Genomic DNA, 26,189 nt, shown 5'->3' on the forward strand with positions numbered 1-26,189 from the left:
CCGGCTCCCTGCAACCCCTCCCAGCCTGCGGGACTGCGGCTGCTCAGGCTCAGCCCCGCGTCCCAACCACCACTCCCGCGGACACAGAACAACACTGTCCCCTCCAGCCTTGTCACTCGGCTCCGCGCTCTGCTGTCACTGTCCCACCTCCCCGCCCAAGGCGGTGACAGCACTGGGACCAGCTGGTCCCCCGCAGGACGCACCCCGCACGATGAGCTGCCGCTCCCGGCTGACCGTGGCAGCGTCGTTGCTGGCGATGCAGGTGTAGTTGCCGTTGTGCTTGAGGGAGACGCTGGAGATCTGCAGGGAGCTCATGAACTCCTTGCTCTCGATGGTGACCCCAGAGCCGGAGAGGATGACGTGGCCGTCCTTCCTCCAGGTGATGTGGATGGGCATGTCCCCGGAGGACACCACGCACGGGATGTAGAGGAGCTGCCCGATGGAGGCTGGCGGGAACTCGAAGGGCTGGATCAGCGGCGGGACTGCGGAGGGGAGAGGCAGAGGATGCTGGAGAACCTTCCTCCCGTGGGGACGGGCACCGCGGGGCTCGGGGGAGATGCTGCCCCAGGGGGAGAAGCGTCCCAGATTCACTGCCCAGAAACTGAGGCTTTTGTTCCTCCCAGGAGCAGTGGAAGGTGCTGCTGAGAAGACGACAGAGGGAAGACGTCTCCACACACAGGGCCACCACACTAAGAACAGGACGGAGAAAGGCTGACCCACGAGCACAACGAGCCCTGCCCCGGGGAAAGCCCCAGCCAACCCCCCCACGCCGGCCGAAATTCCGCCTCAGCATTTATCTGCTCGCAGAAAAGCAGTTATTAGATGGATGCTTTTCTTAAAGGCACTGGATTCAGAACCAGCCATTATCTTCCTGATAACTTAATTAGGCAACCGCAGCATCTCTGGCAATGTGGGAGGGGGGAAGAAAGCGAGGAGAGGGAGACAATTAGCTTAACAAGGCTCAGCACCTGGTAGATGAGCTCCTCTTTCCACAGCCTCCATAATTAAATTAGCGGGCTGCCAATTGTCCCCTCGGCAGAAATAAGCTGCCCTCTTGTACAGGCGCATGAGTGGGTCCCCGCGCCCCCACGCGTGTCCCTGGGCTCCCATCTCCAGCCCACAGCCCAGGTCTCCGTCCCAGCCAAGCAGAGCAGTGGGCAAGCGGGGGGCTCCCAACCGCCCCCCGGCTGTAGGGTGCGCAGCCAGCGCGGGCAGGGCTGACCTGCCCCTTCACAGGCTACAGCAACACGGCTCGAGCTGCCGGAGCCACGGAGCCAGCGCTGCCTGTTTTCCATAATTAATGAATAATTAATTGCGAACGCACTGCAGTCTGTTGCAGAGCAGGGCTGGGCGTGTGGCTCCGTGCCTCTCCAAACACGCCCCGCCGGCCGCTCCCGAGCCGCCAGGAGCAGGACCGGAGCCTCCAGAGCAGAGCGTGCAGCTCGCTCCCGCCCCGCTCACGTCCCGCTGCAACTCTCCTCCTGCCAGCGCTCCTCCAGGTGGACCAGCCCCAGCCCTCCCGTGGGGTGAAGCATCGCCCAAACCGTGCCCTGGCGCTGCAGCACCCACAGCTGGTGTCAGCACGCCGCATCGCCGCTGGCACCGAGCAGAGCCGCGCCAGTGCCCCGGGACAGCGCCAAACCCACACACGACTCACGAAAACCCTCCACGGTGTCTGTGGCAGTAAGGAGCCGCCGGGGCACCTCGGAGCAGGCTGGGCGCTCAGATCACGCCGCTGGGAAAGGCGCTGGAGCTGTAAAGCTTTTACTGCCACCTGCGTGGAAAGGACCCGCATAACTCACCAATGGCACTTCATGTGGTCGCCAGGCACTTGTGGCAATAAACGCTTTACGGTGCTCCGTGTCACCCTGTGCTCCTCGCTGCGCAGTTATATTTACTCACTCTGTGGAGCTGGTTCTATCTTCTAGGGCCTTTGCGATGCCTTTCCAAGGGCTTTTCTCTGATGCTGGAGCGCGTAAGGAACCCAGTGAGCGGGGCCGCTGTCAATGTCCAGCAGCCGTGCTGAACGGGATGGAGACGTCTGGCCGCAGCAGAGCGGCACACCACGCTTCCATAGAGCCATTTTGGTTGGGAAAGACCGCTAAGGTCATCGAGTCCAACCATTTACGCAACACTGCCATGTCCATCGCTAAACCACGTCCCTAAGAACCTCATCTACACGTCTTACAGCTGCTCACCTTCCTCAGCCCGTCACCAGCTGCTAATCAAGGCAGTAAATTCCGGCTCGGAAGGGTTCCCTAGCAGTAGCATCGTGGAACATACGGATCCTCGGCTGAATGCCAGCGCCCTGCATCCTCCGACAGCACCTCCCAGTGACCGACAAGAAGTGCATCCCGTTATTTAACCTCACGCGCACACGTCCCTAGAGATGCTCACCACAGCAGCCCTGCCTGTCCCGTTCGGTCCAGGACAAGAGCAGCATTTCCTCAGCTCTGTGTCCAGGCCCCGGGGCTCCCCAGGGATGGGGGTTTTGACCAGGGTGAGGACAGCGGGGGCCGCCGTGCCCTGCGCGCTGACCGAGGGGAGCGCATCGCTCACCGTGCGCCCTTGGGCAGGTTGTTGCCCTTCGCAAAGCCTCGAGGAGAGCATTAGCTAATCAACTGGGAGCATCTCTAATCAGCTTGATGCGCTCTCTTGCTAACCTGATTCCTAATAAGAAAATGGTGGATGGAAAAGGAGGGAGGGAGGGGGATCGGAGTAAAATCCGGTCCATAAATACCCCGCTGGGTGAGGCAGAGAGAGAGAATTGGCCAGCGCCTTCCCCAGCGCGGCGGTGTTTGTCTAAATGATTTACTGCCAACGCCGAGCTGGCGACGGGCAGCGCCGACCCGACAACTCTGAGGACAGGAGATAGGGGAGCACCGCGCACCGGCGGCACAATCTCAGCCGCTCACTGGGAGGGAACGCATCCGGCTCAATTCATTAGGACTGATAGCTCCCTCAATGGGGCTGAATAATTGATGGCCCCGAGAAGCTTTTAAGATGTTCTGTGCGCTCGGAAGACCGAGAGTATTATTTTTTTAAAAGCTTAACACACACAGAAAAACATCAGTGAAGGTGATCCGAGCAAAGGTTAGATGTTTTAATACGCTGTGTTTACACCGTAAATCCTTGCTCCACGGCTTGTACCGGGAAATGGATACAGTGTGGCTCGGGGCAGCCGTGCAGGCAGGACCCGGGAGCCGCTCCGGAGGAGCTGAGGCCGCTGGTTCGGGAGATGAGGTCCCATCAGCACAGGGTTTGTGGAGCACAGCCACCACCAGGCCACACAGCCCCCCGTGTGACACTTCTCTGCCTCCGTCCTGCAGCAGAGACGTCCCCAACGTGACCTGGACAGCCAGGGACAGCCTCTCCGGCCGCTTACCTTTCACGGTGACGTGGACGCTCTGGCTGATGGAGAGCTGGGGCTGGATCAGCACGCTGCACAGATACTCCCCTTCGTCCATGCCTTTCTGCACGTCCATCAGCTTGAGAGTCCCGTTCTCAAAGACCACTTGGCGGTGGTTATCGGGCAGCAGCAAAGAGTCCTTGTACCACTTGATGGAGTAATATGGGTACCCGATCACCCTGCAGTTGATGAAAGTGTCCCTACCCGCTACCGCCGTTATGTTCTTCATCGCTCGGATGCTCGGGGGACCTACATATGCAGGAGGAAGAAGAGGCAGGCTAGGTTAATTCCGAAGGGCGGTCTGGTTGCATGCAGATCTGCTGCTATTTGAGAGAGCTTCACAGGCAAAGGAGGTAACCAGAAGAGTGGGGGCCCGGCCTGGTTTTGGGTGAGCAGCGGGCACGGGCTCCTCCGAGCGTGCGTGGGGACAGCCGCTCATCGTTGTGACCTCCAGCGAGCGCTGGAGCAGCCACCGCGGCCTGGCTGGCGCAGGGGCTGCGAGGATGCTGCAGGTGAGCGTGCCAACAGGAGGTTTAATGCATCAATAATTACATCGTTCTCCCGGCCACTACATAAAACAGCAAACTAATCTAAAGATTAACTCTACGTTGACTCCTCGTCCCCGGGGCACAGCAAGGTAACAGCTTAACAGACACTCCGGATAAGCTGATGGATGGTGTTTCTCGTACTGGGATACATTTAGAAAAGGAGGACGAGAAAAGAAATTGGCATCTGGCTCTGTAACCATCTTTCGGGCCCATGCAAGGGCCTTGCTCCATTCCAGGGAAAAAACCACCCAAATCTTCTCTAGTAACAGCCCGTCAAGAGCTGAGAGAAGGGGAGAAGGGAGGCAAGGGAACGTCCTCATTGAAAACCCTGCTCTGGCTTCTCGCGGCTGAGGGATGAACTCGCTCCAAATTTAGCAGTAAACGGCAGCAAAATTCAGGCTCTCCTGGGATCCCAGCCAAAAAGCCACCAGATCCATTTCAAACCTGAGACACAAACACAGCCTCTCAACCCTCTTTCTCCACAGACAAATAAATGCTACCTTGTCTCTGCCTCGCTCCCACCTGGCAGCCTGGAAGCTTTAACTGGCGATTATGAATGGGCAGGGGCTCACACCGCACCCGTAACACGCTGAGCAACGCGCTCCCGCCGTAATAACACGGTGATTAACGCGGCCGTGGCTTTTAGCAGACAAAGAAAACACAGACATGACAAATCAAAGCTCATTTGCCACGATTTCACGTGCTGCCTCATCACCGTTTCTCATGTAGAAACCTGTGCCGGCGGGCGCCCTCGCTGCCAGGGCTGCTGGGGACAGCGGGGGAGGGATGCTCCTGTGCCCACCACCACCTTCTCCGTGCCGGGGTCCCTTGGGAGGTGTTTGCTGACCCTTCTGCCCGTGCAAAGCCAAAGTCCAGCCCTCCCAGGCTGCAGGACTGCTTTGCACTTGGTTAAACTCCCTGCTTTTAATGAGGGGGGAGCAGGGAAGGTGCTGGGAGCTTGGGAACGGGCTCAGGGCAGCGGCTGGGAAGAGGACGGGGGAGGCGAGGAGAAGCAGTCGGCCGAGGAACAGAACAAAACCAAAAGCCCGGTACAAGTTCCTATTCTGATATTTAAAAGTAGACAGGCACCTCTTACGTTTATTCGCGCTTGGTATTCGGCGCTGCCCACCGAGTTCCGCGCCGTGCAGCGGTAGACGCCGCCGTCCTTGATCTGCGGGCCCGTGACGTTCATGTGGCTGACGGTGGTGCCGTCCGACATGGTGTACTGGTTGGTGCGGTGCCCGCTGTCCCGCGCGATGGGCTCGTCGTCCAGCGCCCAGGTGACGGTCGGCGGGGGGGCCCCCTTGGCGGCACACATCAGGGAGAACTGCTCCCCGGGGTTGACCACCTTCTCGCTGAAGGAGGAGACGATGCGGGGGGTCCCATCTGGGGGGCACCCGGGGGAAGGGGGGTCAGGGAGCGGCAGCCACAGGCAGCAGCAGTCACCCACTGGTGGGGGGTGTGGAGCTCCCGTGGGGGTGGGAGCCGCGGCACAGCATCCCTGGGAAATGCTGAGAGGGCGCGCGGGGCCGTGCTGGTCCATATGGCCGTTGGCTCAAGGGGAAAGCAGCCTTGGCGGTGCCCATCCCTTGCCCAAACATCTGGAGCGGGGAGGGGACACCAAGGGCTGAGGATGAGCAAGCCAACCCTTCCTGTGGTCGTTCCTGTCCCAGCCGTGCTGGGTTCCCAAGGTGCTAACGGACAGCACAGCGCACTGAGTGGGCTGGGAACAGCCCGGCCCCAGGAGCCCCCACCCCAGTGGGTCTCACTGCCCTCCAGCCATGCACAAAGCGTCCCGGTGCCCCCGGAGAGGGGCAGAGGAAAGCCGCCGTCCCCAGGAAGCCAGCTCACCCTCCAGCGTGATGATGGAGAAGTCCTGTGCCGTCTGGGACTTGCGGGTGGCAAAGCACTGGTAGGCACCCGAGTGGCTCTTCTGGGCGGCCGTGATGAGGAGGGTCTCGTTGCTGATGCCGCGGATGGAGATGTAGTCATCCACCGCCACCAGGTCCGTGTTGCGGTACCAGCGGATGACGTACTCGGGGGACCCGCTGAGGGCACAAGAGAGGATGACGGTGCTGCCGATGCCCGTTTTGAGCTTCTTTGGTGTGAGGGTCACACGCAGAGGGTCTGTGCGAGAAAGGGCGAGAGCGGGCGAGGCGTTGGCGGTGCTGGGCAGCGTGGCAGGACGCGGCTCATGGCTATTGAGCCCCTCTGCCTTCCCTGCCCTGGAAGCGCCAGCCAGACTGTGTAAAATGCCACCACACAATAAGGCAGGTGGTCCCCTGCCCTCCCTGCTGCCAGCCCCTGCTTTTTACACCAGCCCCGCGGCGCTGGCAGAGCAGGCACCGGCGGGAGGTGGCGATGGCTGGAAGAAGATGTGGCAGGTGTGACGGGGACAGCACTGAGCTGGGGACGCGCCACGGCAGCTCGCAGCAGGTTCGGTGTGCTCGCCACACTGCTGTTCCAGGTAAGTCAAGGTGCATGGTGGCTGCGGCCCCGGTCCCTCCAGCATCCCGGTGACAGCAGAAACCCCCAGGAACAAAGCACATGATAAATCCTCAGCCTGCCCAGATGGTATTTACTGTTTGGCTGGAGTTTATTTTATGTATATCAACAAAACAAAGCACAGAGGCACCTAACATAAAGGCGATGTCGCCATCCAGCAATTTACATCCCCGGTGTTGCTCTGGTGTTTCCCGAGGCCGCTCTCCCTGCCCCGGCTGAAGCGGTAAATCAGCCAACGGTTGCAGACGCAGCGTGACAAACCTCCTGCACGCACCCGGAGCACATTGGACACGCTGCGGCGCACGACGGCGGCTTCCAGCGTGCCACGCTGAATACAGGGCTTGTATTTTATACGGCTGTGTACAACCGTTCAGGCTTTACGTTTATAAAAGCTTTGTATTTAAGAAGACAGCAGGACAGAGGCGTCCCCAGCACTGTGCCCCGCTCCCCCTGGCCGGCGCTCACCTATGACCGTGAGGGTCCCTGTGACCTCTGCGGAGCCGAAGGTGTTGGTGACCTCGCAGATGTAGGTCCCGCTGTCCTCCACGCGCAGGTCGCTGATGGTCAGGCCCGTGATGCGCTTGCTCCAGCGGCTGTCGGCGGGGAGCGGGCGCCCGTCCTTGATCCAGCGCACGGCCGGGTTGGGGTAGCCCGAGGCGATGCAGGGCAGCTCCAGCGGCCGGCCCGTCCGCACCTCCCGCGACTGGAAGCTGTCTAGCATGGTGGGGATGGACTCCGCCGGGTCTGCGTTGGGAGAGGAAACAGGGTCGCCCGGCGAAGAGGACACGGCCAGGCTTCTCCCCACAGGGACAGCGGCACCACCGTGCCCCCTCGGCATCCGCACCGCTGCCTCCCCCGTGAGATGTGACTGCCCGTCAGGAACAGGGGACAACAGCCACATCCTCCGCTGGGCATGGGGACAGTGGCTTGTCCCACCCGGGACAGCCAGCACGGCCCTTGGTGGCCGGAGCAGCAGGTTTGTGGGGGCTGGGAGGGACAACACACCTCACTAACTGATGGGATGCACTAACTCAGCACCACGGAAATTACTCAAGGTGACACCTAATTGGTGCAAAATACACAAATTCTGTGGCACATTTCAAAATTTACAAGCAAAGGGGCCCATCAGGCAGCTGGGAAAGGAGAAAATTAATCACCAAGTCTCAGGCGTGAAATTAAATTCCAGGGGAAAGAAACCTCTTTCATTACTCCCAAGCAGAAGTAAAATGCTGTGACGTGTAAATAATGACAGCGGCCAGGAGGGGACCGGGCCAGATCAAATGCACGTGGAGAGGGGACGATACACCCGGCGGGTGGGACACGGGGCCCTCGGGTCTCTAAGAGGCTGGGGCGAGGTCGGGCAAGCCCCAGCCTGGCTGTCCCTGGCCCCTTCCCTGCCCTCTGCGCGGTTCATACGAGCAGCTAACGTGGGCGCCACAGCCCGCGAGGACACAAAAAGCATATGGCAGGGAGCTGAGCGGGGGGAGCGGCGCCGTGGCTGCAAGTCAAGCGAACTCCCTCCCGAGCAGAGTAATTTGGGCAGCGAGCGGAGCCGGCAGCGCCCCGAGACAGCCGGCACTCGGACTGCACTGCCTGCGCCGCAGTATCGCTTGCATCTTCGTCACATCGCGTCAGGCTGCTCACATCGCCGGCTGTCACATCGCATCGCCGCGCGGCCCGTCGCCCTCTCGCTCAGGGTGCGGCGCCGCGCTGCCGCTCGTCGGGGGCGCCATGGGGGGGCTGAGCGCTCCGGGGCGCACGCGAGGCAGCACCAACCCCCCGCGCAACCCAACGGGAACTCCTGCCCCCCAACCGGGGTGTCCCCTCGCCATGGGATGGGAGGAAGAGATGCCATTGCTTCCTCCTGCATGCCGGGAAAACGGGCATGGCCGAGGGCGGGCAGGCCGGGCGGGACACCCCCACAGACACGGGCTCCCCCTCGCCAGCATCGCCAGCAGCCGCGTCGCTCACCTGAGACCGAGAGCCGGGCTCCGTTGCTCTGCCGCGTCTCCCCGCTGTACTTGTGCTTGGTGATACACCTGTAGGTGGACAAGGCATCTTCCTTCTGCACGTCCGATATGTACAAACCTCCGTAAGAAGTAATAAAAAACCTATTTTCTGGAGACAAAAGCGGGGAGAAGGGTGAGCGAGCCAGCCCTGAACCAGCACCTCATCTCCCAGGCTCTCAGCAGGGTAGAGCCCCTCATTCTGGGCAGGCAAAGCGGGGCTCTGGCTTCACCCCGCGGTTGACGTTTCAGGCAGGATGGCGACATAGAGCCAAAGCGGTTAAGAAGCAGCACTCGCCGGAGCAGCCTCGTGTGTGCAACAGCAGCACGTGGCTGCGGGCACAGTGTGCCCCAGCGGCACCATCCTGCGGCAAACACAGCCCCGGGCACACAGAGGAGCTCGGGGTGTCCTCACGTGCACCTCAGCACCCCAGGACCCAGATTTGGGGGGTTCAGACAACCTGCGAGCGTCATGATGCTCCACCTGCACGACGCTGCGCCGCACCGTCCCGTCGCCGCGTGCTGCATAGCAACGCGGCAATTAAAAGTGAATCCGTCCTGCTGAGTTAATAATTAGCTTAACTTACTTAGAAGCATATGAAAACAAATAAGGGCTTGAGCTGCTAGGGGAGCCCTGGGAGGAGGATGGCGGGAGCAGGCGGGGCAGCGCAGCCCCGGGCACTGCAGCCCCCTGGCCGGTGGGATTTGGAGCCCGGCACATGCCAGGAAACATGGGGAAAAAAGTGTTTGTCCCTCGCAAGGCCAGCCTGACCGCCAGAATTCATCAAGAATTAACAGTAATTAACACGAATAGGAAGCGTGCGCTGTGGCACAACTCAGTGGCTGCATGGAGCGCAGGGTAAGCAGAGGCACTGGAGACAAGCTCCCCTGCCCACCTGAAAACCCCCTCTACGCTGCCCCACTGCGAACAGCAACCGCAGCCTTGAGCCCCATTCCTGTGGGGCCCTGGCGCTGGTTCCAGCACCAGCCAGCACGGAGCCTCCGCCGGGACAGGGTGGTCCATCTGCTCGGCTGCCAGCCAAGGCACCCCCTGCCAAACACTGCAAACGCAGAGAAGCAGAAGGTAATTAGCAGAGCTGAACGCTCAGAGTTGAAACCTTTAAGCTCAGCCTTTAAATCAGCAACGGCTGCAAATGGCTCCTTCAAGTCCCGCGCCACGGTTGGCAAACCAGGACCTAGCTGCTGAGGAGAATCAGCTGTTCTTCCTTACGGCGCCTTTTAGAAGCACTGGGATGTTCTCGGCTTAGGGGGAAGAAAGTGCCAAGGTGGAAGCCGTAGGAGCAGGAGGAACACGGGCGGAATCGGGGAAGGAAAGGCACGGGCTCCCGAGCAGCCTGGCTGCCCGCACCGGGGCTGGGGCCGAAACACCAGGCTGTTCCCAGAGCATGTCCCGGAGCACATCCCGGAGCATGTCCCGGAGCACATCCCGGAGCACGTCCCAGCACCAGCCCCGCGCTCCCCTGGCACTGCCCCACTCCAGCTGCAGCTTAGACGTGACTCTAATTGCTTGGTATGAGAGCATTACGCACCCTGAACAGCACAGAAATAGCCACCTTAGTGACACGTGAAGCTGGCTGCTTCACGGAGGGGCCACGTCTCCATCCCAGCTTGGAGGGCTCGGGGGCTCCCCAGCCAAAACCTCTGGCACGGCTTTGCCTCCACGCTACGGCACGGCAACGCCAGCGCAGCGGCGCACGCTGCACCGGTACGCAACTGGGAGCCGATGCGCAGCGGCAAGAGACGCTCGCCAAGCACCAGCGACCGGAGGCACCGCGGGACCCGCACGAACCCCCGTCACAGGGGAGGGGAGCAGTCCCGCCAGCGCCACTGGAATCACATGCAAATCAAACATTAATTTTTCATCTCCCATCAAACCAGTAAGCGGAGAACATCGGCTTGCACTGGAGTTTGAGGTGGGGGGAGCCGGTTTCCACGGCAACGGGGGGGGCTGCATTTTCCAAAGTGCTCGGCAGCCCCAAGCGGCCCCCGCTCCGCGCACGCCGCGCGGTTCGGCGCCGCAAACAAAGCCGCGCAGGGCTGTGCAGCCGGGGAGCATCTGCCCCTTGCAAGCCACAGCTTTAAAGATGCCATTACGCTAAACGTGAGGTCTATAACCTGACAACACAGCTGCCATATTTTTTTTTCAAAAAGGGACAAGTAACTCCGCCGAGGAGCATTACACTGGTTCAAGGGAGAGATGCAGGGCAATAATTGATGTAAACGGCTCCGACAGAGACCTCACCGAAGTGACTTATTGCTGAGTTTGCTAGCGAGATTAACGTTGAAGGTCGCCGAATAAAATCAGATCTTTCCGCCTGCCAGGAGGTGGAAAAGCTTTACGGGAAGCAGAGGATTAAGTACATCCGCGGCCAGACCGGAGGGATGTGCCTCTAATAACTCTTGCAGCCAGACCTGAGGCGCTGCCTCGGGAAATGCCTCAGAAAGCCCCCGCGCCCACCCCACGGGACAGGAGGGGAGAGGAGGGGGCGGCCAGAGCCGCCAGCCCCCGGAACCGCGGGAGAGCGAGGGGGCTCCTGCACGGCAAACAGCAGGAGGGGCTCTCGATACCTGTGCACACACACACACACATGCAGACGTGTTTGCTATGACCAAAGTCCCCTCCTGCATCCCGCTGCCCGTGGTGGTCATGAAGCTCCAGCATCGGTCCCGAGGGCCTTCCAATTTCAAGAGAAAAATTACAGTCGATATAGGTTACCAGCTACTCTCTATCCAATATAGATTTATAAAAACAATGGGGTCAGGGCTTCGGGAGAGAGCACATTTTATAGTTCATAAGACTAATGAGATAACTTTCCCTTGGTACTCTGGGGCCACTATTTCCTTACGCAGTCTATTTTAACTGCTGGAGAATCAATAGGTGCCAGCGTTTATGAATTAGCTGTACTTGGAGCATAAGCATCCCAAGGCATTCCGGACAAATCCAATAACTGTTTGGTGCTATTTCTGGCCACGTTTAAAGTGACAAACGCCTCCCCAGGGGGAAGACACGGAGGGGGAAGCCCCAAAGAACAAAGCTTGTGCTTTTCCGCCGCTGCCGTAGCGGCGCTTTGTCGCTGCGGCGGCTGTGCCAGGATGCGGCTGCCCGGCACGGGGCTGGCCCGGGAACAGGAGCCTCCCGGGTGGGTCGGGAAAGCCAGCCAGCGGGGAAACTCCTGCCCATCCCACGGCACCGCATGGCACGGCACGGCATGGCACCGCTCGCCCCACCGCTCTGCCAGCTGCAGCACGGGCTGCAGGCGCCATCCTCCCCAAAACACAGCGGCCAGGCGGGTAGGGGACATAGGACAGGTGGGGTCTGGCAGGCGGTGGCCGTGCACCAGAGCCGCCTTTCACCTCGGCAGGCTGAGCCCAGCTCCGTGCCACGGCCAGCGCCGAAAGCACAGAGAGCCTGGACCGGGCACCGAGATGAAAGCTCCATCCGCCCTGGAGATGTGAAAGAGGAACCGCGGCTCGAGCCCAATGCAAATTTCCTAAGAGCCGCGTGATATCTGTCAGATTTCTGTACGTGTTTGCCCACAGCGGGGGTCCCAGGGGAGGCGCGTGGCAGCCACCGCTCCCTTTTGAAGGCAGCACGTCGCTGCCGCACACCCACCTTGAAGCTTTGTGGGCATCTCTAACACACCCGCTGCCTGCTCAGCACCCTGTCCGGCTCTGCGCCAAAGGGCTCCCTCCCTCCTCCTCCTCCTCCTCCCGGCTCCAGGAGCAGCAGCATCCACCCCAGAGAGCACCGTGCCACTGCAGGCACCGCAGGCTGCGCCGGGAGCATCCTGCAGACCCGGAGACGCAGACCCCAAGGCAGCCCCAGCCCCGTCCCGGCGCAGGTGCGGGCACAGGAACAGGCAGGGGTACAGGAACGGGCACAGGCACGAGCACAGGCATGGGCACAAGAACAGGCACAGGCACGGGCATGCATCTGGCACGTCTGCTGCCAGCGGAGCCGGGAACAGGGACACAGCCACGGAGGGGGGAATTCGGGGAGTCGTGACGGGCTTTCCGCCTCCCCTCCTTAATCTCCTTTATAAGCACGGCTCCATCTCCTCCCGTTACAGGATTAACACCCGTCTCTCATTCTCCTCTTGCAACAAGATTTTATTTCTAATTACGCTGTAATAAAACCAGGCGCGCTCCCAGGGCTTCTTCCAAATGACTTGTCGACACTCGGGGAGATTGGATCCTACGCGGGCCCGGTGCCGCTGCCTGACAGTCATTAGGCATGCATGAGGGAGAGGTTTTAAGAATGGAATTGCATTTAAATGGCTTTTCCAAGAGGGAGAGATGAAACAAAAAAAAAGAGAGAGAGAGAAGCAGAAAGGAACGGTTTAAAACGAGGATGTCATTGTCACCCCTTGTCACACTGCTGCCCGCAGCCGCAGCGCCAGGTCCCCGGTGCCGGGCAGGGACAGGTCTCTGGCCCCGCGGATGAGCCGGGACGGGACCCGCTCTCCGCTCACTCAGCCCGCGCACGCAGAGCTGCCGGCAGCGCCGCATCCTCTGCCGCCGAACAGGCTCTACAGGCTTCACAGAACTACCTGCAGAAGCCCAGCACCCGGTGACGAGCCAACAAACGCCAAAGGAAATGTGGTGGGGTTTTTCTGAGCATCAGGCTTGGCTCTGAGCACTGAATTTATGTCCCGGAGAGAGCCAGTGGCACCGCGGTGCACAAACACCCTCTGCAAAGAACAGCAGAGAGGGCTCCGGGCTGGGGCATCGCGCCGAGGGATCTGCTGCAGCAGCGACCAGCTTCACGGGCACAAACAGCCTCCGGAGCAAGGGGTTTGCCTGGCGGGCCTCAGAAGACGCACACCAAAACGAACAGGGGATCGGTAAGACCAGACGTCGGCATTGGCAACGCCGGCGCGCACACTGAGCCCAGCACCGGGAGCACCGCGGCCAGACCCCGCGGCTCTCGCCAGCTGCTCAGGTGCAAACCCCGCTGCAAAGAATTAATCACCAGCTGCATGACAAACAGCTTCCGGCGAAGCAGGGGAAGGTAATTGTTCACGGACACGCGAATCGCAGGGAGCGAAAAGTCGGTGAATAAATTAGCGCCTTCACACAGAACGGGCCGGTGGGACGCGCCGTGTGGAAGCTCCCGCTCCGTGCCGGGCTCTTCCCTGCCTCCCCAAATCTTACAGTCCACCTCACAGCCCCTCTGCCGCTTCACTCCCGCTGCAATGTCCGTACTGTCTGCATTTCTCTCTCTCCAGGCACCAAAGCCATGTTAGAATTTTGCACATGGGAAGCTTTTTGGAAGGGAAAGCGAAAGGTTGCGTTTTAGAGGTGTGAACGCAATCCAGGTAGGAGCTCAAGGAAACCACAAGCACGAACTCCATTTCACCGGAGCCAACGGAAGACGCTGCTCTTCCTGCCGTGTTTTGTATCCGCACCGCGCTCCGAGCGGCGGCTCCGAGCGTTCCTGCCTCACCCGCAGTTTGCTGCTACCTGGACACAGTTTCCAAGGGAAAGACTCACAATTCGGCAAACTTGGGAGTACAGACATTGAGAAACATCTGCTCCCATTAACTCCCTCAGAAGCAAAGTGTCCTGCCGGGCTGGCAGCAGATATCCCATCAAGAGTCGTTACTGACCGAAGGGCCCGTCTTGCAACTCACTTCCATAGGAGTCAATCCAGAGTCACGCTGCCCACAGAACTGATCCACAGGGGCAGAGCCCAGAGCAGAGTTTGCCTTCCCAGGTTTTGATCCACCTCGGAGCCACCGAGCTCTTTGTGGGCTCCAATAAGAGCGCGACTCGCACCACGAAAGGGTTTGGGGACGGTTCCATGTGTTGGAGCACACCATGGTGACAGCGACTTTTACCAAAACACACCGAGGAGCAGGAGTTCCCGGGGGCAGCTCTGCGGCCGACCCAGCGCTCGCCCCCTCCCCAGCACCAGCCACGCCGGCACCACCGAAGGAGGAGGAGGAATTAATCTCCCGAGGTGGTCCGGAGCCGTCTAATACCAGCAGAAAATTACAGAACAGGATGAAGAGCATTACAAAATGAATAGGAGGGGACTAGAGATTTCCATGGCTAATCCTGTTAACGAGACAATTTCTTATCAAACTCATTATGTGGCAGAAAGCGGAGGGGAGGGAGGGCTGGGGAGGGCGGAAGGCGACGCCGGGCGAAAGGCATCCCCGGGCACACGGGACGCGCGGCCCCGCGTCTCCATCGCGCTCATCGCCTTAGTGACGATTGTATTTCTATTTCCAAGGAGAGCTAAACATTACTGGAGTGACATTTACCACCAAATAGTGCCGTCTGCTTCAGATGTATTACCAGTCCTCTCCCAGCGCGGAGCGGCAGCGGGTCGAGATTACGGCAGGCATAAAATATATAAAATCCATCGAGATAACATTCATTTCAAAAAAATGATTTTTCTAGTGTAATTTTTTTTGAACCTCCTATCAGGACGAGCCTCGTTTGCCAGGAGGAAGCAGAACGCAAGGCTCCGGTGGCAGGGGGAACGCACGGCTGCCTTTGGGGTGGGCTGGGGGTCGGGGGGCTCCGGCCCCTCCATGCCGCGATCGCTCCCGTTCAGCTCCACGACAGCAAAGCAGAGCGACGCCTCCCGAAACGTGCCAGCGCCTTCCCCACCGGCCGCTGAGAACCGCGGGGGCTTCGCTGCCGCTTTGTGCGCAACGTTTAATTTTTTTTAAATTTGCTATTTAAAAACGCGCGGAACTAGTCAGATTTCATGCTAATGAGACGAGAATCTGGATCGAGGACTGTGCAAAAATTTGCATCTCAAAGAGGAAAACAGGAAGTCACCGAGAAAGGAAAATCCAGCGCCGAGGTAGCGCGCGCGGCCATAATTAGGCTAATGCTGCCTCTGTTCTGTCAGCTCATCTCCATCAGCCCCAGGGTAACGGGGGACAGGAGGCTCCTTCCCCACCCTCGCCGCGGCACCGCGATGGTTTCGCAGCCCTGGCACGAGGGATGAGGATGGGGAGGGAGGATGCGCAGCTGGGGAGGCTCGTCCAGCGCCGCCAACGCCGCGGGCGCCCGTGCCCACCCCAAGGAAGGGAACACTGCAGCACCCTGGGGTGACGGCAGCCGTGACCTCCCCCGAACACCCCAAGGTGCCCCCACCCAGCCTTGCCAGCGAACACACTCTGCTGGCCACAAACACGGCACCGCTGGCCACAAACAGGGCACCGCTGGCCACAAACACGGCACCGCTGGCCACAAACAGGGCACCGCTGGCCACAAACACGGCACCGCTGGCCACAAACACGGCACCGCTGGCCACAAACAGGGCACCGCTGGCCACAAACACGGCACCGCTGGCCACAAACAGGGCACCGCTGGCCACAAACACGGCACCGCCGGCCACAAACAGGGCACCGCTGGCCACAAACACGGCACCGCTGGCCACAAACACGGCACCGCTGGCCACAAACAGGGCACCGCTGGCCACAAACACGGCACTGCTGGCCACAAACACGGCACCGCTGGCCACAAACAGGGCACCGCTGGCCACAAACAGGGCACCGCTGGCCACAAACACGGCGCTGCCGGCCACAAACACGGCACCGCTGGCCACAAACAGGGCACCGCTGGCCACAAACAGGGCACCGCTGGCCACAAACACGGCACCGGCCCCCGCGGCCGCACGGACGAGCAACCCTTGTCCCCCCTTTCCAGAGCAGCTAATTTGCAGCCTATCATCAAATTTTCCCTGATTTTTTTAATTGGGTTTTGTTGCTGCTGTAGACATCGCTGTACAAACAATTTTGAATAGCTCTAACCAAGATATTTGCTCATAAAAATCCATCACGAACGCCAAGAATGACAGAAATGGAAAACGCCTAATGAAAACAAAGGGGAAAACAACAGGTACTTCAGTCCTTTGCCATCCATCAAGAACCTCGGGTTATTAAAAATACGGGAGGGGAAAAAACCCCTCACATCTGCAATCAAATCTCGAGAAATCTTGAAAAGACAAATACCCGCATAGGAGGAAATTCGTTGCCCCCACTTCAGTCTGCAGGAGTTTCGCCGTAATTATAATAAGAGTAAGGCTGCTGCATAACACGAGAATTATTTTCCCCACTTACATTGTCAAATGATCATTTTGCCCTGCAGTGAAATCTCAATAATTATAACGCTGAACCATGAAAGAACAAAGAAATAGCAAAAGCCGTGTTTTCTTGCCGGGAGGAGGGGGAGGGACGGAACCGCATCGCGGGGCTGGAAGCGCGTCCTTTCTCTAATTGTCTTTCTCAGGGCCGCGTGTCTCACCCGAGCGCTCGGGAACCCTCGACTGCCCTTCTCCGAGGCTCGAGCAGCCGGGGGAGCCCCCGAGACCCCCTGGGCTGGGGGGGCCATTGTGGAGGAGGCTCCCCACCAAAAACGGGGCTGCTTGGGAGGCGGAGGATGGCGCCCATCAGCACCCAAGCCCTTGCGCCCATTGCAGCACCCACCGCCCTCGGCGGGGAAAGCACAGAGGAAGGGGACAGAAAGATCATGGGGGGGCTAAAGGAGGAGAACAAGAAAAACAAGACGACAGAACGCTTGCTCCACAGCCCTCGGCTAAATTACAAACCGGTTTACTGAGGTGGAAAGCTGCAGTGAGCTGAGGGGGAATATGTGGGAACCATCTGCAGATTTAAAAATAATCTATTTTACGATCACCCTCGAACATATTCTTCTGCAGAAACCAAATAGGATTTGTTGTTGTTGTTTTGTGCAAACTGTTAGGGAAAAATTACTAGAAACATGCAGGGGGTTTTGCCTTCTTGAGTACTGAGAGGCTAAATATGCCCTTCCTTATGTTTAGAATAGTAACAGTCATCTTAAAATTAACTCGGGCTGCATCAGAGCTTGAAAACAGTTGCAATTCAGAGCCTGCAGAAAGCAGGACAAACCTGCACTGGGGTATCTCGCGCTTCGAGCTGACAGATGTCTTCCTACATACAGTAAATATAGGTCGTCTTTTCCTACCCAGAGAACTGTAGATCTTAATTAACCAGGCCACTAGCAGCATATGTAATGATTTTTTGCAGCTTGCTGAGCAAACCTTCCCGCGCCGAGCGGGGGGAAGCGGGGATGCGCGCGGGAGGGACCGTCTACCCCCGACCCCGCTCCCTTGCCCCGGCCGAGCCCAAAGCTCGGCTTTACCCGCGCCAGCCAGAGGGGGTTATTAAGCTTTGCCGACTAAACCGCGCTTCCTCCTTGTAAACCACTTCTGGATTAAATCATCTGCAGGCTCAGGGAGCCAGAGACAAATGAGCTAATGGAATTCATGCTGCACGATGATGCTGCCGTGCTGAGCGCTCGGCCGAGGGGCAGCGGGGCTGGGACGGGCGAGGGCGGCAGCACCCATCGCTCCCGGTGATGGGAGCTCCTCTTCTAGACTGTTTCTACTGCCAGAAATACGCTCGGCAGCGCAAGAATAGCACAAACAGACCTGTTTGCAAAGGCCAAAATGTTGATGCTCCAGAAAAGAGAGTGAGAAGCTTCTGAGACCCTTTGGGGAAAGTCCAGAGGCCAGAAAGCTCCCCCTGCCACATGGAAAACTGCAAGAGAGCTACAAACTGCTGCCCTGCACCAGGCTTAAATAGAGCTTGCGAAAGCCAAGCCCTTCTTTTGATCTCGTGAGAAAAACTGAAAGCCTTGCTAAAGGAACTCAGGAGTGAAGTGGAGCGATCCCGCGCTGCCACTCACCGCCCGGTCCCACGTGTCCACGCAGACACGCGTGGCGCATCCCCCGCGCCCCTCCCCGCCTCGCACCACGGCAAGAAAATCAGTGAACGCCACTGGAACAAAGAGCAGAACTTCCTCCCCGCTCGTTAGTGCTGGAAAAGCAACAGAAAAAAATCCCCAGGACACAACCTCCTCCTCAGCTCTGGAGTCTGAGCGGCTGGAGAGGGTGGCTGCATTTATTCTTTGCGTTTACCTCGCTCAAAGAGTTGGTGTGCGTGTTTTTATTAAGAAGGCACTGATGCGAGCCCATGCCAATGAAGGCACCCCCAAGACCACCCCCATTTTAGTGCTGAAAAGGCTCAGAGAGCAACTGGGGAGCTGTGCGCGTTCACAGGGGGAAACAACCCGCGCGTTGCATTAGCCTTGCTCCTCCCAACAGAGACGCGGCACAAATACACTAAAAAGCAGCATCTTTGGCACGCGCGGGGGCTGTGGCGACGGCGGCACAGCTGGGAGCAGGAGCACCCCCTCCTGCACTGCACACGATCCCCCGCATCTTATCAATAATTATTGAGACAAGGCAAACGTATGTTGACCTAGTTAGAGGTCCAAGAACAAAACCAGCACGGTGGCTTCGTTTAACGCCCCGGCAGTCCTGAAGGAGACAGGCCTGTTTGGGTGCTGGGGAGCCTCAGCATTGACACCTGCACCCCGCGAGCACCAGCAGCACCCAAACTCCGTGGGTCTGAGATGGCAGCATGAGAAACGTGCCTGCGCCAGCATGAGAAACGTGCCTGCGCCAGCCCGCTCTTGCTGCAGCCCCCGGGAGAGGAGCCCGGTGCCAGGGGAGCCCGGAACAACGCCGGTACCTGCTCACCCAGCAGAACTGCTGTACGGGTTTGGCATCTGGAGCAGCAATCGTGCTGCGCCCAGCGGAGCAGGCTGGCTCGGAACAGAGGTGCTGGTGCTGCAAATCAGCACAGCGCGAGTGAGCCGCAGCCCAGCTGCAACCCCACCGAAGCGTCCTCCGCTGCGAACAAGGATGAGAGCGCGCTACCCAGACTGCCTCTCGCTGTCATTATCGTCAGCGTATTTAGCCGCTCTCGCAAGGCAGTGGCTTTCACAAAGAAAGCGGAGCGCTGGAGGGCTGCGCGCTCCCTCGCCCTGCAAGTGGGGACCCTCTTCTCCAAGCAGAAAGGGCACTGGCTGCTCCCAAACCACCCGAGAGTGTCAGAAACGCCACCGTGGGCCGGAGCGATGGCTTGTGCCCAGAGCTCAGCCCCAGCAGCTGCAGGGAGGGCTCACGAGCCCGAGCAGCTCTGCAGTCCCGATCCCTCCCGCCTGCCCAGCATCCCCCGTCGCATCAGGGGTGCGAGCGGGGACAGCCCTGCCTGGTCTTTTCAGTAGCTGCTTATGGATCCGCTGCCCGGGGATGGATCTAATCCACCCCTCCTGCCCTGGCGATGGGATCTGTGTTTGCAAAGCGATCCCCTCCTGGCACTAGGGAGCCATACGGGATTTGGTGAGTAACCGTATACGCTTCAAAGATGGCAGGGAGATGGTCCAAATAGTTCCAAGCAGGATCACAAAAATGGTTCAGGGCTGGAAGAATTAGTCAGATGTTGTGGGACAGCGTGTGGTACCAGCTGGAGGGTCCCTCCCTGGATGGGACGCAGCGTCCAGCCTCACGCATCCAGCTCTGACGGACCACAGGGCACTGCCCCCAAAGGGCTTGGTGACAGACCACGGGACGCCCCAAGCACTGCCCTCCTGCCCAGGGCACCGCGCACACCTGCATCCCTCCCCAGCCTGGCAACGCTCGCCCTTCTCCCCTGATCCACCCCGGCCGCGCTGCCCCTGCGGCGCTGCAGCCAGATCTCGCCTCCAAAGAGCCTTTCCAGACTGACAGGGTACAAATTATTCCTCCCTTTCAGCTGCTGTACAAGCCTATCTGGCCGCCCTTCAGCAGCTGCTGCCTCGCACGCCGCTGAGCTGACGCTGCGAGGGTGGGCAGAGGGCAGGGGGTGGTTTGGGGAGCAAGGAGGGGCGAGCGCAGCATCATCCGCTGCCACGCACGGGGGCTCATCACCCACGAGGGACGTGAAGGCAACACAAGCGCGGTTTGCACGAGCGGCGGAGCAGCCGAGCACCTTGCACTGCGAAACGCAGAGCTGGCTGGGGACGGGCAGGGACGCACGGCACAGGGCAGGGACGCTCCTCGCTGACACGCGTTAGCGGGTGCACAAGCAGGGCTGGTACCCCGCCAATTCACAAACCTTCTATTCATAAAAACACTGCAAAGTTCATGCGCGTTCGCTGATTACTCAACCTGCTCCTCTGTCAGGTGAATAACGAGGGGAAAAATAATAAGCAATTTGTTCGAAAGCTCGCGGAGACATTCACTGAAGGCGTTACCGCAGCGCCCTGCTCCGCACATGGAAACCGGAGCCGGCGTGTCCCGCACGGCCAGACAGGGCATCCCCGTTTTGTACGGAGCTTGGTCACAACCTACAGCTCGCCCTGCGCTGGAGGGGCCCGGCGATTCAGCCACAGCCCCCTGGCTGCTCCCAGCAAGGGATGGGACACAAGAAAGCACTCAACTACCCTCTTCCAGCTCCTTTTGAGGAGTGTATGCCATGCATTACAGCCACAGCAAAACCCGCACAGGACACTGAACATGAAACCCCTCCGGTGGATCCCATGGCAAAAGGCAACTCGACTGCTTTTCAGATCTAATTAACGTTCCAGCCCTTAACCGCCTCCATCCCGGTGCTGGTGTGAGGAGAGGTGCAGGAGGCGACGGCTCCGCACCGAGGGGCTGCCCCCGGCGCTCGGCAGCCCAGCCAGGCCCTGCTCTCTGCAGCGCTGCTAATTACCGCAGCACTTCCAAAGGCAGGAATAATTAAAGCACCTTCCCTTTCCCTGGAGAGCGAGAGCAAGGGCCTTAGCGGGTGGCACAGGGAGGGGAAACCATTTCCCAAGCTCCTCTGCCTTCCTCCCGCGCTGCCCGGGCAGCAGGCGGAGCTGCCGCTCCGGAGCATCCTCAGGGCTGATTTATCAGTGTGTACCCAAAGAGGAGAGAAGGAACGAGAGCAAAGCAGCTGGCACGAGAGGGCTGGATGGGAAACCTCTGCAGTTTTGGCTGAGGAGGCACTGAGGAGCTGGCACACCTCCCCCTGACCCGTTTCATCCAGGGGATTATTTCCTTCACGCACTAATCATTCTAAAAGAAAACCATCACAGGCTGGCAAGCCCCAGCCTGGCGGTGGTGCAGGGCCAGGGCCAGCAAGAGAGAGCTCCGTGGCCACCGAGAGCCCCAGGGCCACCGCACAGGTCTCTGCCAACACCAACCTTCAGTCACGGGCTCTGCAACTCCGGCAAAGTTACCGACAAGTGCTCCAGCATCTCCAGAGCAGCGAATGGGAGCAGACGCAATCACAGAGAGGTGAGGGGAGGTGGAAACAAAAGGCAGCAATAAATCACTTCCCTGCTGCTACCCAAGGAGATATAATTAAGTTTCTGCCTAGAGTGGCGTTGCTGACAGTAGTCCTGGAACGAGATAAACATAACGCGCGAGGTTGGGCTGTAATAACAGCAGTGGCAGGTGACGCGTGTGCTCGGCAACGCGCCCCAATTAGGGAGCTGCAGGCTCCAGCGGGGACAGCGCCGGCCGGCGGCTCAGGAACCGCACGTGGGGCCGTGCGGGGCCCCGAGGGGCGTCCCAAACACGCTCCGCGCTCTACCAGCCTCCCCCGCCGCGCAGTGTCCCCACCGTCACCCACGCGCGGTGCAGAGGGTGGTACACACAGATCCGCGGTGCCGAGCTCATGTCCTGCTCACGCTTAAGCACGGGTTTAACTTTAAGCACGGGCTTAACTTTAAGCACATGAAATGTCCCCTGATCTCCAAAGGATTATTCGCAGGCTCAGCCGCATGCACCGGGTGGGCTGCTCAGCATCACACCCCAGGGACAAAAGGCAGCGACAAACCCCACAAAGGGGGGGGCGCAGCCAAAATGGCCGGGGGGGCCCACCCAGCACGGGGACTGTCACTGAGGCTGGAAGCCGAGCTGCTCAAAACCACCTTACAAAGGCCAAGAACACCGTGGTCAGTACAAACCATCTTCTGCTTGAACACACCTGCATTTTCCCAAATGCTTTCCTCAGTTCCCTCAAAAAAATACATTTGACAGCCCTGTGTCAATTCTCAAGTTATTTATACAAGAGAGGTTTGTTTAGTTTTTTCTCAGCACACAGTCATTGACGACAATCCCAAAACAGAGGCAAATTTCCATAGCGCTCTCATCTTGCGACGTTTTTCAAACCTTCTTGTTTTAAAGTATCTGCAAAAACCTCATCCACGGTGTTTTAAACTTTGCAGGTGGCGTTTTGCCGAACGCGTTTCTGCGGAAGCTCCGTCGATGCCACCCCAGTGCCACCAGCCGGTGCTGCCTCCAGTGAGAAGCCCGACCTGGCCATGTGCAAAGCCCGGCTTTAGCAGCTCGGCCCAGAGCGGGTACCCCAAAGCCAGCAGGGCCCCGGGTGAGGGATCCGGGCAGGAGCCTCTTGGTCCCCCGGTGCCAGGACACGCGGTGCGGACGCAGCCGGCGCCCGGCGGCGCTGGGGTCCCCGCAGCCCGTTCCCTCCCCGGCCAGCAGGAGCCCCGGCAGCGCGGCCCCGCTCAGCCGAGAGCCCCAGCTGCCATCTGGACGGATAACAGGATTTTGTTCCCGTGCATATATGGAAGAGGGGGTGGGGGAAGGCTGAGGAGAAATGAGGCTGCAAAATGAATTCAGCATCAATTATTCTAAAATATGCATGTTAAGATGGGAAGGGCGCCGCGGCTGCATCCATCTCCACTTCTGTTCATTGCGAGCAGCAAGATGTGACCCGGGAAGATGACAGCATCTCGCGTCTCACTCACACAAACACGAGCCGGGAAGGGGGGGATATTAAAAATGGAGACAATGCTGCATATTAAAATGCCACAGATGGAGCTTTCTGCAGCCTTTGCAGTCTGCCTCGGAGATTATTGCTGGGCCATATTGTATTAAAAATGGGGGGTGGGTGTGTTATTTATTTAATTTTTAAACAAATTCCATCTCCTACTCACACTGGACGGATGAAGCGAGCTCTTGAGCCCCAGCCAGCTTTTCCAGCAAACCCACATGAAAAATGCATTTTCATTAATACAAACTGTTTGCAGTAGGTAAATTAATTCTGGAAATGGTTTTCATACATGGCAAATTATACGTTCAGTGAAAACACTAGACACTCTACAGTCATAATAAAAGCCCTGTGTTCCCTTTAACGAAGCAGGAGTGCCAGGTAAAGGCAGCTAGCTGGAACGATTAAACAAATAAGTAAATAGGCGAGTAAAAGCCAAGGGGTTTGGTGCTGTGGGGAGGCTGTCAGGCTGCGGCAGCGATCCCGGGATCGCAGAGCAGGATCTGGACCCTGCCCACCACAGCGGTGCCGGGGCTGAGGGTCCCATCATGGAGAGGTGCATGGGGACGGGGAACCCGAGAGCACGGACAGGGGCGGCCAACGCTCTGCCACCTCCCAGCCAAGAATCAAGCCCAAACACCAAGCCCTCTCCTCAAAAGTTTCTCTTTTGCTCCCTAATCTTTTTATGTCTCCTTTAACAGTCCCGCTTCTGAGCGCCTGCTTATGGCAGGGGGAGAGATATATAATGGATGAAACGACGCCGTGCCCAGCCCAGCCAGCAGACATCTGCTGTGCATGCAGACGCGCTCAGGTGCTGCCACGCTGTCAGCGCATGGAGCGCACGGATCGGCCAACGCGGGGCCACCCGCCCCCCGGGACACACCCCGCACCCCTCACACGCGCTGCCTTCCCACAGCAGCTCTGGCCAAATCGAACGCAAGGACAACGTCTTGGAATCAAAGGAGCCATCCTGGAGCAATTTGAAGAGCAGGGCAAATATCAGTCCCTGCGTTTGTCAGGGGGAACCGAGGGCTGCGGATGGGGGGGTAGCATTTCCCAGCCTGCCGCATCAGAAAGCAAAGAACGATAAAGAATCTTTTAGTCACCTCTTAATTACATATTCTGGGTACGTTAAGAAAGGAGAAATGCATCTCAGGTCACCGCCTGTCACCGCGACAAAGGCCCGTGATGAGTTCTGTATTCAAAATATTTGCACTAATTATCAGCATAGTTCCCCTTTGAAAGCGCTCGGAGGGATGGATGGCGTTTCACCCGGGGGAATCAGCCCGCACTGCTTTCCCTGCACTATACAGAAATATACTTGTGCGCGTGTATATTTTTACCAACGTGCCCGCACATGTATCCATGGAGAAAAAACCTATAAATGCCTAACGCTCCCCGTGTGGGGCTGGAGAGCGGGAGCGGCACGAGAGGGGCTCCGCGCCTCCCTCTGCAGCCGCGGCAGCGCGGGGCTGAGCCGCGGCGGCCCCGCCGCGTTCCGGAGGTGGGAGCGGGCGCTCTCAGCCCAGGGCGACCGCCACCGCAGCCTGGTCACACGGAAAACAACCCTCTGCCGATGCAACCGCCCAGGGAAGGATAGAAATGTGCCGAATGCAAATGGCGACTGACCTTTAATTAGTGCATAAGTAGGCACGAGGGGGAAAAAACCACCAGAACTTCCCTAGGCACCTTCCCTTTCTCAAGAGCAGCAGGAATCACAGTGTCCCCATGCCAGCGACTGACTAATTTTCCAGGCAGGAGCTCCCACAAAGCATCCTCTCCTCCCTCCGCCTGCGCTGCCTCCCGGGAAGGCCAAGAGGAGGGCAAGGGATGGGCAGACAGGGTTCCCGGCTCCCACCATGGGTGTTTGCAGGATCGTACTGTACGCGAGGGAAGAGCAGAGCCAAAGCCGTTTGGTATGTGCTGCTCAGACACAGAGCAGAGCTCCTGCCCGGGATATCCTCCTTGGGGGGCAAACTAACCCCTGCCAAAAAGCAGAGCAGAGCAATCCCCAAGAGCCCTGGTGCTGCTTGGGGATACCAAGATTGGCCGCACACCTGGGTCCCATGGTGGTGTCAGGCATTGTGGGACTCCACATCATTCCCCGTTTGCTGCCAGCCCATAACCCCCGGAGCCTGCCCGGCGCACTGAGTCTGACCCCTCCATACGCTACGGAGCAACCTCTTTTCCTCAGCAAGCATTTAATTTGACTGGACAGGAGGAAAACCATGTAGATATAAATGGGGCCAGGAGAAAATAGCATGCTTCAGGTTCCTCAGGAAAGCATATGGGAACGGGAGACCTATTAATAAATTCTTCTTTGTTCTGTGTTGTCTGTGATAAATAGCCACACTCAGCATCAATAACTGCAAACATCCTTGGGAAAGAGAGACATGCAGAAACCCATCACGCTGCTGAAAGCAGAGAATGGATTCAATTTCAGTTTTGAAGGCAAATTTCACAGTCCTAAACAAAATTATCTGAGGGGGCTGCTGTGGCCACACGTGCAATAAATGTAAGGTTATGGCTGCTAAACCAGGAGAACGTCTCCCAAGAGTTGTAATATCTTACACTAAAGGACAAGAAAGGAGAGCCCCATTCAGGATGATGCCTTTAGAAAAATAACATTTAGGTTTCCAAACAGCAAACATTTTCATTAAGGGAACATAATGCTTCTGGAATGTCACGGCCCTAGAGATTACTCAAACCCCCACCCCTTCACTGGCATCTGAAAGTAAATTTCCACGAGATTTTAAACACTGCTGAGACCTCAATAATTTGGGGGTAGGAGGAAAAGCAGAGCAGTAGCAAGAGACATTCCTAATGGCAGAGACATGAAAAACGCGGCTTTATTTTTTTGATGATTGCATTAGATTTTTTATCACAGAGATGAAAAATGAGCAGCTACCACCTCCTAATTCACTGCCTGGGGACTGGATTCCTCTCTGCTGCCGTGTGAGGAGAAGCGCTGAAAGCAGCGCCGCGCAGGAAATGAGCTCTATTGCAGAAGAGCCCACTCCATTGTGCAAAAATAGTAAGCTGGTGCAAAGTGCACGTCCTGAGCCCAGTCCCGCGGGTTTAG

At 58.5% G+C, this 26,189-nt stretch overlaps 1 protein-coding gene across 1 annotated transcript in view; it reads right to left on the reverse strand.

Annotated features, from left to right (window-relative positions):
• DSCAML1 (DS cell adhesion molecule like 1) overlaps nt 1–26,189 on the reverse strand; it is a gene marked incomplete at its 5' end in the record, with an annotated part of 87,841 nt that overhangs the window by 17,083 nt on the left and 44,569 nt on the right. The window contains 6 exons of the mRNA XM_082070184.1: nt 204–482; nt 3,386–3,658; nt 5,047–5,343; nt 5,809–6,084; nt 6,928–7,206; nt 8,434–8,580. Coding sequence (XP_081926310.1) covers nt 204–482; nt 3,386–3,658; nt 5,047–5,343; nt 5,809–6,084; nt 6,928–7,206; nt 8,434–8,580 — 1,551 coding nt within the window. The remainder of the gene's footprint in view (nt 1–203; nt 483–3,385; nt 3,659–5,046; nt 5,344–5,808; nt 6,085–6,927; nt 7,207–8,433; nt 8,581–26,189) is intronic.

The sequence above is a fragment of the Streptopelia decaocto genome (assembly GCF_964273445.1).
Source record: "Streptopelia decaocto genome assembly, chromosome: 21".
Classification (NCBI taxonomy): domain Eukaryota; kingdom Metazoa; phylum Chordata; class Aves; order Columbiformes; family Columbidae; genus Streptopelia; species Streptopelia decaocto.